General features: G+C 41.0%; 1 protein-coding gene across 1 annotated transcript; it reads left to right on the top strand.

Annotated features, from left to right (window-relative positions):
• The first annotated feature begins 1225 nt into the window (after positions 1–1225).
• On the top strand, positions 1226–10303 carry LOC137030705 (serine/threonine-protein kinase pim-2-like). The gene is made up of 6 exons (XM_067401143.1): positions 1226–1632; positions 1744–1794; positions 1900–2278; positions 2472–2648; positions 2881–2969; positions 10157–10303. The coding sequence occupies exons 1-6, from the start codon at positions 1519–1521 to the stop codon at positions 10301–10303; spliced, it is 957 nt and encodes a 318-aa protein (XP_067257244.1). The 5' UTR covers positions 1226–1518.
• The last annotated feature ends 2946 nt before the right edge of the window (positions 10304–13249 follow it).

The raw sequence follows: 13249 nt of genomic DNA, 5'->3' as shown, positions 1-13249 counted from the left end.
AGGACGGAGAGTTTTGAGAACCTGCCGTCTCTTCATTTCTGTGTCTGGAGTGGCAGCTCAGATCAAGATACCGCTGCGAATGAGAAAAGTATTGATGGTAAATCAAATGAACATTTGAGAATGTCATTGAAGTGTCATTATATGTTACAAATCCACACCAAAACACATTCTATCAAAATACAACTGCAGTTTGATCAAGGCAATGCGCAGACTTTTCTAAGATATGTCATACATATTTAAACAAGGCTTGTTAAAAAAAAAAAAAAAAAAACGATATAGCCCAACGTTAATAAATAAAACATGTTAACTTAAGAATCACTTATTATTGAATGAAACATGCTTTTGTTCAATATTCCATGCTTTAGATCAGATTTCTCTACAGTACAGCGCCTGTGCTCTAAAGGATCATGGTCTTCAGGAACCTCTTTCCAGCGGTCTTGATGTCCTTCCTCCTGCAGATCAACAGGTTCAAACCCCTCCAGCTCCAGTCCACCTCAGTCCAGAACTAGATCACAACAGGGTGGACGTTACAACTAAGAATTGGTTTGAGGTATTGAGTGTAATAAGCTACAAATGACTCTGAATAATATTATATTATATAATATATATTATATTAGGAAGATTTTTACACTTTTTTTGTGCATTTGTTTTATGTTCTTTGTGATATGAGAAGAAATTTGAGGTCAAATCTCTTCTAATGTATGTCAGCACCTACCCTGATTGCTGTTTTTGTTTATTGCGTATCATCAGCCTGTTAGTGAGGGAAGTGATAGTGAGCAGAGCCAGAGGAGGAAGAGTAGTTTTGGAGAGCTGCTCACTCTTCACTGGAGCTGCAGTTCAGGTCAGGGTCAGAAAGTGGAGGATCAGACCACTGCAGCCGATAGCGAGAGACACGCTGAGGGTAAATCCAGAGACCATTTGAGAATCTGTACATCATTTTCTGCTAGATATGAGTGTCCATTAATGGAAATTCATAAATTAGGGTGAATGTTTCTGTTCTTTAGGATGAAGTATCATTCATTACATATGTTAAAAATCCACACCATCACACGTTTTATCAAAAATCAGTTGAAGGTACAGTAGATCAAAGCCATGATCAGAGGTTTATTCCAGCACATTTCATATATCTTTAAACACAGATGAACCCAAGCGGACATCTTTTAACAATGGCCGAAAGAGAAAACGAAGTTCTCACAGCGCTCAGGTGTACGACTCCCATCAGAGTACAACATCCAGCACCAATGCGGCTGAAAACCATCAGCCCGTTAGTGTTGGTGAGGACACTGAGATGCCAGTGAGAAAGAGGAGGAGGACGGATAGTTTTGAGAAGCTGCCGTCTCGCCATCTCGCCAGTGGACTTGAAGTCCTTCCTCCTGCAGATCAACAGGATCAAACCCCTCCAGCTCCAGTCCTCCTCAGTCCAGAACTAGATCACAACAGAGTGAAGGGTGAGTTTACGGCCATAACCTCAAACATTTCACTCATTGCTGTCCATGCTTGACATTTCATGTCAACTAAATGATTCATCTTTTAACAGACGACATTCTGAGCCGCTATGAAGTCGGCAGAAAGCTTGGTGAGGGAGGATTTGGATCTGTTTATGAAGGGAAACGCTTGGCAGATGACCTTGAGGTATCGTCATTTCCTTTCAATATTTTCAATATCCATTTCAAGTCCTTTAAGTGTTTACTACTTAGTGCACTTGACATGTTGGAAATGTAACAATTGTTTTTGGTTGATCAGGTGGCTGTGAAAATCGTCAGAAAGTCACGGAACATGAAATACATCAACATTGTAAGTATGCGACACTCGCTAAACTGTTCTTCCACTGTTTTCAAATTAAAATGTGTAAACACACTGACAGCACCTTCTTCATGATCTTCATGATCTTTCTTCTAGCCTGGTCATCCCGCACCCCTTCCATTAGAGGTCGGCCTGTTGATCCTTGCTAACAGGGGTCCCAAAGTTCCAGAAATCATTGAGTTGCTGGACTGGCAGGACCAACCTGACCAATGCATCATGATCTTGGAGCGTCCCTCACACTGCCAAGATCTCTGTAATTTTTTGGAGAGTCACGGCGGCACCCTCAATGAGGACACATCACGGTATATAATGACGCAGGCAACAATGGCCGCTCACATCTGCTTTTCCCGTGGAGTTTTCCACCGAGACATTAAGTTGGAGAACTTGCTAATAAACACAGAAACACTTGAGGTCAAGCTGATTGACTTCGGCTGTGGGGATCTCCTCCAGGAATCTAGATATGAAAGATTCTGTGGTATGTATTATGCATCAAACCTGTAGTTTTAGACTTCTAGTTTTAGATGCTCAAGTTAAACTGGTATCATATAAACCATATCTCACTTTTGAAGAAGCATTTTTTAGTTTAAATAACACCAGATAAATCTTTACAAAGCAAACAAGCTGTGGGATTTCAAGCTTACCCATCAAACAAAAACTCCTTCCTTCAGGCACTCGAGAGTACTGTCCACCTGAGTACTTCACAGAGGGCAAGTACCACGGTAATCCAGCTACTGTGTGGTCTCTGGGAGTGCTCTTATTCTTGCTGGTGTGTGGACGCTTTCCAAAATGCAGAGATTTGCAGAGGATTGATGATGACGTCTGGTTTGAGGCTGGCTTATCAAATGGTAAGATGACATTCATCACAACAAAGAAGACCAACTGTTATTTAAATCATAAAAAACAAAGAAACAAGGAAAAAGTAACAACCGAGCCAAGTGGATAATGTGGATAAAACAGGAATGATTCCTGATTTTCTGAACATACACTATAAAATAGTCAAATCTTACAGCTTAATACAAAGACAGAAGGTGTAAAGTTTAAAGTAATAATCTGACTTTCTTCCATCGTTCTGCAAAGAATGCTGCCACCTGATTCGATCCCTCCTGCAGAAAAACCCAAGCTGGCGGATTGATTTGAAGAACATCATTTTCCACAAATGGTTTATGGTATTGAGCCTAAGATCAGCTACAAATTATTTAAGATATATTCACTTTTTGTTTTAAAGATTTTAAAAATGTTTTCCCTATTTTTCCACCCTAACAATTTATATTCTTTAAGAATGTTGCCTATGTATTTTTGTGCATTTGTTTTATTTTATCTTTTTTGAGAAGTCATCTAATTCTTATGTATGTAGATGTCAACGTATCATCTGGTGGCCTAATACAAGACAGTGGCATCCCTCCATCCATGCCATGGCTGGTGACCCTTGGCTTGTAATAATATAAGCATCTGGCGATATTACTTGCCTAGGAACGGTACAAAAATTCCCCGTCACAGCCGACTTTAGGCAGAGCTGCATGTCATGGACAGAATTCCTCTCTTGGCTGCTCCAGAACTTCATGTGAAAGCTGCTCCTGCCACGGCCTATTGTACAAACTGTTATTGTTCGTTAAATATTTTTGTTCAATAAATAACATTTTATATAAATAATATTGGCGTACCTATTGAGAAATGGTCTGTGTGTGTTAGTAGTGGGATTTTTTCAGAAACTTAAGTGCAAGTTACATTGACTTGACCTAGAGAATGAAAGCTAGATGCAGGTAATCACATGTGCTCGCTCTCTCTCCATCTCTTTAAAAATACTCTAATAATACACTAATTGCCTAAATTTGTTAGCTTTTTAAGGGAAATGAAAGGGATTTCTATATTTTCTTCACTCAATAGCCTATGCAAGTGATCCGAGTTCAGCACAAAAACGTAGCGCAACAAAAAATAAATATAAATAAATACAGCTGAGTATGCTTGGTTGCGCAATGTCGACTTTCGTGATTGGCCATAATATCTGCAGTGTAGTGTGAATGCAGATATGTCAACCCAGAAAGAAGAGCAAAATACCTTCAGAAAAAGACATCTTTAAAGTAACAGCCTAAAAACTTCCACCTTCCAAACTATCCACCTTATTTTTCATTCAAGAGCAGGCCTTTTGTAAATTGGAGGAGAATGTCACCAAAAGCCAGACGCATTCAGTTATGTTTAGCTGTACAGAAAAGCTCATGCTTCTTGATATTGCAAACTGGTATTTCATAGCATATTATTTTAATGTATCTTCTTCTAGCTATTTAGTGCATACATACTGTAAATTTAGATGCCTCATTAGTATCGGTTTCTATTGAGAGCATGTTGTCTGTGCATCTGCAACCTAGCGGTTTCACATGTATGGCATATCTATATTGCAATAGACATTAAAGGGTTAGTTCACCCAAAAATGAAAATAATGTCATTAATTACTCACCCTCATATCGTTCTACACCTGTAAGACCTTAGTTCATCTTCGGAACACAAATTAAGATATTTTTGAACAAAAGATTTGTAAAGCTTTGAAGCAGATAGTGTTGAAAAGTCGTTATTTAGTTTTTTTGGTGCACAAAAAGTATTCTCATCGCTTCATAACATTAAGGTAGAACCACTGAACTCACATGAACGGTTTTAAATATGTCTTAAGTACCTTTCTGGATCTTGAGAGGTTCGGTGACATTGCTGGTAATAGAGGCCTCACTGAGCCATCGGATTTCATCAAAAATATCTTAATTTGTGTTCCTAAGAGAAACAAAGGTCTTACGGATGTAGAACGACATGAGGGTGAGTAATAAATGACATAATTTTCATTTTTGGGTGAACTAACCCTTTAAAAAAAAGATTTTCACACCATTAACCATTGGTGTGATAATTCTGCATAGGCCTATGGATATTGGATATTGAGTTATACATAAAAAGACAAATCAGCACATTCTCACCTCTGAGAGGTCTTGTCAGCGTCTTGTTAACTTTGCAAAATAAGGTGGATAAGACAGTATTATCGTTAAAGGTAGCGTAGATTTTTTTTAATAAACACTTTTTGTGGTTGAATACTGCTTGAAACTCTCTTCACGTTCTGACAGCAATCAGTAGGCTAATAGAAGTGGTCTAAATATTAAAACATGAACATATATCTTCTGTGGAAGTCTCAGGACCAAAAGTGTTCAATAGGATGTCCTAATGTGAGGGAACGTTTGCAATCAATAACATAAATGTTTCTGTTTATCATCATTATTAATTGATGTAATAGTGAGTCTTCGAACACTGGGTGGCGCTTTGTACCAAATTTTACTGCTAATCTCTGATACTACTCACAGGATAAAGGTCCACTCAGAATAAGGAAACAAAGGAACATGCCTATGGGAGTAATAAAAAGCCCAGTTTATTAACTTTTTAACAATTAGTAGTGTTTTAACATGGGGTGGTTGTAAATCACAATTTTGACTACTTGCACTGAGCCTCGTGACGCACATCTGGTTTGATACATTATGGCTCTTTTGTTTCCGGTTATATCCATTTTCAATGCGCTGTTATCACAAAGCTAACTAAACGCCTCTTAAAATAAGAGTCCTCAGGATGATTTTAAATTCCAGACATATTCAGAGACACGAGAAGAGATATTCTGATGAATATGGTGTATGGGAAGCGGTTTCATCTTAAATTGTGCCCATCGTTATTTGTCGTTATTGCATTTTTACTAGTAAGAATACAATTAGAGAGCTCTGCAATTAAATTCTTACTAGTAACAATTAGTGTTGCACGATATACCAGTACTAGAAAGGTATCGCGATACCCTGCTCAGGTTACGTCTCAGATTACGCATGTAACCATGGTTCCCTGAGAACAGGGAACGAGATGCTGCGTAAAGACGCTAGGGGAACGCTTCCACGTGAACCGGTGTCTGAAACACATATCGAATCTCGGCAATATCATATTGACTGGCGACAGCCCATGACATTACAATCTGACCTGTCAGTATATAAGGGGTGCCCAGATAACATGTCATCCACTTATCATCTGAAGGGACTGTAAACAGGCGGGCCCGAAGCATGGCAAAGAGACGCAGCGTCTCGTTCCCTGTTCTCAGGGAACCATGGTTACATGCGCAACCTGAGACGTTCCCTTTCAAAAGGGAACTCAGCGCTGCGTAAAACACGCTAGGGGAATGATATACCCACACTGAGCTGAGGGGAGTGCATGCCAAAGCAGTGGCAGTGACAACTGTCAGAATCCGGCAAATTCAAATGAAACGCCAGACCCACTCACCCTACGGGTCACATCTGGGCTGTCAGTGACAGCGCTCCCAGCCGTCAAAGCCTCAGCTATAGGCCTAAAAACAGCCTTCATATTTACATATGAAAGCCTGCTAAGGCCGCACAAAGGCCTGGAACCAACAGATTAGAAAGGGCACAAAGCATTCAGCGAGTGCTCTTACCACACACATGGATTTTAAAAAGAGCACAAAGCACTCTGCGCACACTCTTACCATACACATGGAATTAAAAAAGTGCAAAAGCACCCCTTTTACCATGCACACGAATTTTAGAAAGGGCACGAAGCACTCAGCGTGTGCCCTCTTCTCCACAACATTTCACTTCATACAGAAGGGGTTCCTTTAAGGGCGCATGGCTAGGGGCCCGACGGACCCCCAGCCAGTCACTTTTCAGGTGACACGGTCACCCTCAATACCATCAGGGAGGCTGACCCAGTAACTAGCTGTACTAGTAACTTAATCTGCCTACCACCTGTCTGTATCTACAGAAACAGAGTCTCCGATGCAGAAGTCACATGAAGAGACATCCAGAAAGTGGGACTGTGAAAGGGCGGTAACCAACTCTTAGATCTTAGAGATGGGCATGCTGGAGAGCAGAACTCAGCAAAGCGCTACTAACCCTTGCAATTGAGGGGAGTATATCTACTCAATCCTAAAATCTACAAAGCACCTATGTTTCAAGGAGCTAAGGAGGCCATGCACCCTAACAAATGGGGACCCCCATGAGGGGAATGCTCACAGCCTAATCTAATCAGAAGGCCTCAAGGGAAGCCTTTGACCTTTGACCAGCTTAGGGAGCCAAGTACTCAAATCTAGTCCCAAGCTCGACCTATGAGGTCGACCAGGCTATAGGTTAGGAAAACAAAGGTGAACAGAATGTCAAGTCAGTGACACGTAATAACGTGCAGTCTCAGGAAGGCCAGATTAAAAGGCCAGCCATCACATTGCCAGCAAGCAGAGTACTTCAGTAAAGCACCCTTTTTACAAGCAACATACCTTGAGGTGGCTCACTTGGGCCTACTACTCTAGATGAACACGGCCATCAGCTTGTGACACCTACTAACAATAAGAAATTGCAGACCGATACCCAACCGCAGGGAACTCGCATCAGGGCAGCCTACAGGGGCCAGCTACCTGGTTTCAGGTCTTAACTGGCAGAGAAGATACCCGCATCCTGGGAATTTAGGTTCCAGGACACCCTAAGGTCACCCATCTCAAACACACTGGCCGAAAAAATTTTTTTTGCTGCCAGTTACCCACGTTGCTGGGGGCTCGCCATAGAGAGGCCTGCTAAGGCCTACTATCTGAAAGCAAACCTACACGCTTCCACCAGAGAACCCATACTGCTGGGATCTAGCCTCCAAGGTGGCCCGCTAGGGCCAGCTACCTGGCAGCCAGTTCAACATGGCTAAATGCAGCAGCCTTGATGGAGCACATGTCCAGGGAGGCCTGTCTAAGGCCAACGACCTGATAGCAAGTCGTTGCTCTAAATACCCATAGGGGACTCACCTGCAGGGGCCTGCTGAGGCCACAACCAACGGCAAGTCTTGCTGCTAGCACACTACTGGGGACTCACTCACAAGAGGCCTGTTAAAGCCTGCTTGTCTAACAGCAAGTCTAGCTAGCTGCTAAACACTCCCCAAGAGACTGGGGCTATCTAACAGGAAGACCTACCAGGGCCTGACTACCTGCCAAACGCCTCTACTAGCTGTCGCAAGACCCAAAGTGCTGGTGACAACTCACAAGGAGGCCTACTAAGGCCAACTATTCAGAGCATGTCTTATTTCTACCATATCCACACTGATGCGGGCTCACCACAGAGGCGCCTGCTAAGGCCTACTATCTGATAAAATACCCCAAAGCTACCAGAAACCCATTTCATGGGGGCTGTACACAGGGAGGCTTGCTCAGGCCACTACCTGATAGCAGCCAGCATATGTGCTAGGAGCCCAACATGGTGGGGACTCACACTGAAGGGAAGTCTGTAAAGCCTACTGCCCTATAGCAAGTCTAGCAGCAAAGATAGTGAATAAACAGTGCCTAAGCCTGGGACCTATCACATTGCTCACAAGCAGTGCACTCAGTGAAGTACAGGCCTCAGAGCTATAAGCGAAGTACTCATAAAACTTTACATTTAACAAGGGAGTATGGTTTGCGTGACCCTGAGAATGCTACAGGGTGAAGGCATACCATAGCAGAGGTGTAAAGAGTACCTGAAAACCATACTTGAGTAAAAGTACTGATACCTTACATCGAAAATGACTCCACTACAAGTTACAAGTAACCAATTCCAATATGACTTGAGTAAAAGTCTTAAAGTATCTGATTTTAACAGTACTTCAGTATTTTACTCGTGCTGAATGTAGGCTCAGAGATGCACTAGTCCGGAGAGACTGCCGGTGAAAATAAGACACTATTGATTTGTAAGATGAGAATTCAAGTTTATTTTCTAAAATCAAAATAAATCTTAACACCTCAATGTTACAATAAATCAAGGTCGACACAACAACCTCTTAAACGTTTACAAACTCTCAAGTCTCATTTGAGCTCAAGTGCACAGAAATGTCATAAGTAAACCAATATCTTTCAAAACGGCCTTGTCAATATAGCGGATAAATAAAATAATGTTAAGTAAAATTAAATAGTCAAAGTCTACTGTATGTGCTGGTTTGAGCCTCATCACCAGCTGCAGTCATTTCCTCATCTGATAAATCAAACACCTGCGATCAGAAACTACCTGCTAATGGACTCACATTCACATAAAGTATCCTTGTTGACAAGTTTTGAGTGAGTAAATGCAAAATGCACAAGATATAGTACCTTCAATGACCTTAGATGGCAATATCACTTCTTTATAGGAGAAACAAACTGCTGCAGAAAAAGTTAGGTGCCATGAAAAATGTAATTTGTAATTGCATTACTTAACTCAAATGTAGTGGAGTAAAAAGTACATTTACTTGTTCAAAAATGTAGTCAAGTAGAGAGTAAAAGTTGCCAATATCTTTGATACTCAGTACAACTACAAAGTAGCCAAAAAGATACTTAAGTACAGTAACTAATTACATTTACTCAAATACTTTACACCTCTGTACCATAGTGACTCCAAACGCGACAGAAACAGTATCTGTGCTCAGCCCTAGGGGAATGGGTGCCTGTTTTCTAGAAACGGCCACACAAGATCAACCCAACACTTGAACATCAGTTCAGTGGGCTTAGAAGAGTCAAGCTAGGGCCTAACAGTAACTAGCTTCTGAAAAGCAGGGCCAAAACAAAGAGCAATTATTTCTATTTGCAAAGAAAAAGGCATAAACCGCCTATTCTGCCTCTACACTAGCCTACATTAAAGAACCCCATGGTAGGAGGGGTCGGGCCATGGCCGAACGACTCTCACTGACAGGAGGCCAGCGCTAGGGATGTACCAAAGGCAGAAATGCATAGCAGACTGCCCAAAGATTCCTAGCCCTAGGCCAGCTATGAGGGCCAGCACAAAGCATAGATCTACCTGGCCCTCTATAGAGCAGCAGCCTCACAGAATAACTCTCACCAAGGAGAGGAGGCACAATCACCAGCTGAAACCGGTGAGGTGGCAGTTCAAAACTCCATTAAAACCTTAGCTATCTTAGATAATGTAGGAATGATGCTAACCAGGTAACAATATCAGGTGGCCCTACACAGGGAACAGTGGTCTAAAAGAAATACTTTAGTATTTAAAATAGTAACCAGACATAAAACAGTTCGACACCATGGAAAACATGAAGGTCTTTCAAAAAGTTTTTGTTGTTGTTGTTGTTGTTTTTGGGTTTTTTTAGGAATTGGGTTCTTCCATCCCGCCTCAACCTCAATATGCAGGTCAGGAAGTAATGGAAAGCTCACTTGAGCTGTAGGATTATGGCCAGAGAGAAACCGATTGTCATTCTTTGTGAATATGCACGGTCTCTCTCCTAACGCGCTGCCATGGCAACTGAAGTCTACCAGCAACATGTTCCATAATCTCTAACAGCTCAGTGTATGCGGGACAGGGTGACTGAGAGGATTCAGTGAACTCACCCTCTCTATCCTCCTCAGACACCTCCTGCTCGGGTGGAAGTGCACTCGCAGCTGGACCTGAGGATGCAGAAGACAACGCATCCTCTCCCAGCAGCTCACTCTCATGAGCCGCCGAACAGCGTGAGCGGTCACACCCTCTCAAACTGTGCGGTGAGCTCCATCTGAGAGCCCCATGATCTGAGTCTCCGCACTGCCTCAACACGAGCGGGACCGAACCACCAAGCCCAAATGTTGAACTCTCTTCCCTCGGGAAGAGACCCAGACGAGAACGGAGCGTTCTTAAAGGAACGCGCTCACAGTTTGCATAGGCAGCTCCCTCGAGAACTTACCATGAGTGCTCTTCTCCCAAACAGAGAACGCACAGCTTGTGTGTGTCATCTAGTGTCAGATAGCAAGGACACGGATCCACACACTTAATAATTAGGGCTGGGTGATATATCGAATGCTTTTGTCACGCGCATTTCGTCAGTAAAGCCGGTTCCCTGATTGCCACTAAATCGCCATCACCTGCTTTCAAATGAAGTGGCATTTAATAGACAGAGCCGTAAATCACTGATAAGCCACGCAATATCGCGTTCAATCATTTTTCATGGGTTACAGCTCAGTGATGGAAGAGCTGCAAAAGATGGGAACTCACGCTATAAATATCCATGTTGAGGCGTTCCATGTAGAACAACAAACAAACTCTTCCATCACTGAGCCGTAACCTGTGAAAAATGAGGCGTCTGCCGTGCTGGAAGAGAAACGGGTCTAGTTGTACACCGTGACAGGTGCTTTTCGCCCATACCGTCAACCTTCTTTGAGATACTTTGAGATATAAAAATGTTGCAATACACACTGAATTATCACTTACTGAAAGTAAAGCACCCAGATATCCAGAAAGATGATTGCAATGTTGATGAAAGCCAAGAGACACAACCTGAGAAATTTCAGCACTTTGTATGGAACTAGTTATTCACAGGAATGAGGGGAAGGTGTTTGGGTTTCAGAGACTGGCTTCTACTAAATCTTTCATAAACAAACAGTAGTTTGCAATGTGACAATGATACTGAGTTTGGAGTTTAATAAATTAAGCAGGTTAATTGGACCAAGGGCAGTTGAGGTAAAAAAACAAAAAAACAACAACAACAACAAAAAAAACTTAGGTTTGTGGCCATATTGAATTTAAGGCAGATGAAAACGTGGGTGTTAGGGATAGACTACAGTCTTTACAACGGCACGCACTCCATAAAGGTTTTAGATCACATCATTTGTACAACTCATAGCTTTCAAAACTGTTTTATGGAGTTTTTGACTATTGAAAGTAGCCTTTTTTTTTCTAAAGCTGTTTCGTCAGCTGAAAAATGTATGTTGTTAAACAACATTAGCTTTCAATCCATTCAACACACTGTACTTCTATCATTCATGGCCTCATTTCATTCCTGTCAAAACTTAAATATGTCACTACCCTTAAGGATTGAGGTCTATATTGATACACTATACCATTCAAAAATTTGGGGTTTTTGAAAGAAGTTTCTTATGGTCACCAAAAATACAGTAAAAATAGGAATATTGTTAAACATTACAATTAATTTTTAAAAAATATATATTTTAGTATATTTTAAAATGTAATTTATTTCTATGAACAAAGCTGCCATTATACCCAATGTTGTCTAGTCCACGATTTTCCCACGGAATAGTGATTAACCCCCATTATAAAACCCCATTGGAAAATCTCTAAAGAACCAGCAGTGAATTAAGGGCCTTTTACACTCAACACGATAATTCGGTGTGAATGTTCGGCACTGGAGTCAAAAGTACCGACTTCGGTACCAAGTCCGTACTGAAATTTTAAAAATGTGATGCTTTGAGCGCTGTTGAGCGAATTTGTAAAACACCTCTGACTGGCCATTGCGTTGATGTGCTTATCGGTTGCTAGGGTACTCGGGGTGGTTGCTAAGGTGTTGCTATGCGGTTGCATAACATTTTTATCCTTCAACCAGGTCTGTTTTAACATTAACAAGTTCTAAATCTTTCAATTCCCAAATTTTTAAAGATAATTCCATCACTTAATTCAAATATTTAGGTATATTCAGATATTATTCAGAGATTTTATGGTATTTCCAGGACATAATTTAGATTTTGTATACATTTCGTGAAGTTGCACACTGAATTACAAGTACTCAACCAGACTGCTGATACACGGCCATACTGAACCTACACTTAGTAGAGTGACCATTACATTCACATGCTGGAAGAGAAAGAAAGAGACAAAGATGGGGGCAGGTAGAGGATTGAAAAATGGCAGTAAAAACAACTTTTTTTAAAAATCCTTACATTTATTTGAGAAGCAACACTGCATACAACATATACGCATTTAGATTGTATCTTTCTTTTGTCTTACTGCACTTGCAGATTTTTTTCTTACTTAAATTAAAAAAATCTTTCTTGACTGAATTCTAGACTGCATCCAAAATCACATACTCTCTTGAGTAGGTACTTATTTTGAATAAGTACTTACTTTACTTTAAAAAAAACTATGTTCTATGTAGTATGAATGTGTGTAGTATGAAAGTAATCTGGATGTACAACATTCGCCATGTTGTCATTATCATGTGACCTACCAGCGCTTCACTGCCATTTACAAATCCTCTCCCGTGGACTCAAGGGATAGTAAAGTGTCCATTGTATGTACACTTCACAATCTCATCGGAAGTAGTAGGTCATCCCGGTACTTTTTGCCTACTCTTTTATGAGTACTTCTATTATCACATACTGTTTTTAGCCTACTATATAGTAGGGAAGTATGCAATTTCAGACGCGGCCTTAAAATGTGGCACTGCTGATTACCCAGCATGCATTGCGACTTGAGTCAAATCAGAGTGAGTTTGATCTGATTACTCACCAGGATCGTAGAAGATCGATGTGTGTCATTATTCATTCAAAGTAAAATAAAGTGTTGGATGCTTAAAATTCTTATGAAGTATTGCTTATCATGTAAATAAATGTAAGGATTTTTACCTGTTAAACTGGTACATAAAAAAAAAAAACATATTAAAGGGATAGTTCACCCAAAAATGAAAATTATCCCATGATTTACTCACCCTCAAGCCATCCTATGTGTATATGACT

Source organism: Chanodichthys erythropterus, chromosome 11 (assembly GCF_024489055.1).
Source record: "Chanodichthys erythropterus isolate Z2021 chromosome 11, ASM2448905v1, whole genome shotgun sequence".
Lineage (NCBI taxonomy): Eukaryota > Metazoa > Chordata > Actinopteri > Cypriniformes > Xenocyprididae > Chanodichthys > Chanodichthys erythropterus.
The sequence above is the reverse complement of the archived record's forward strand: the minus strand, read 5'-3'. Positions and strand labels throughout refer to the sequence as shown.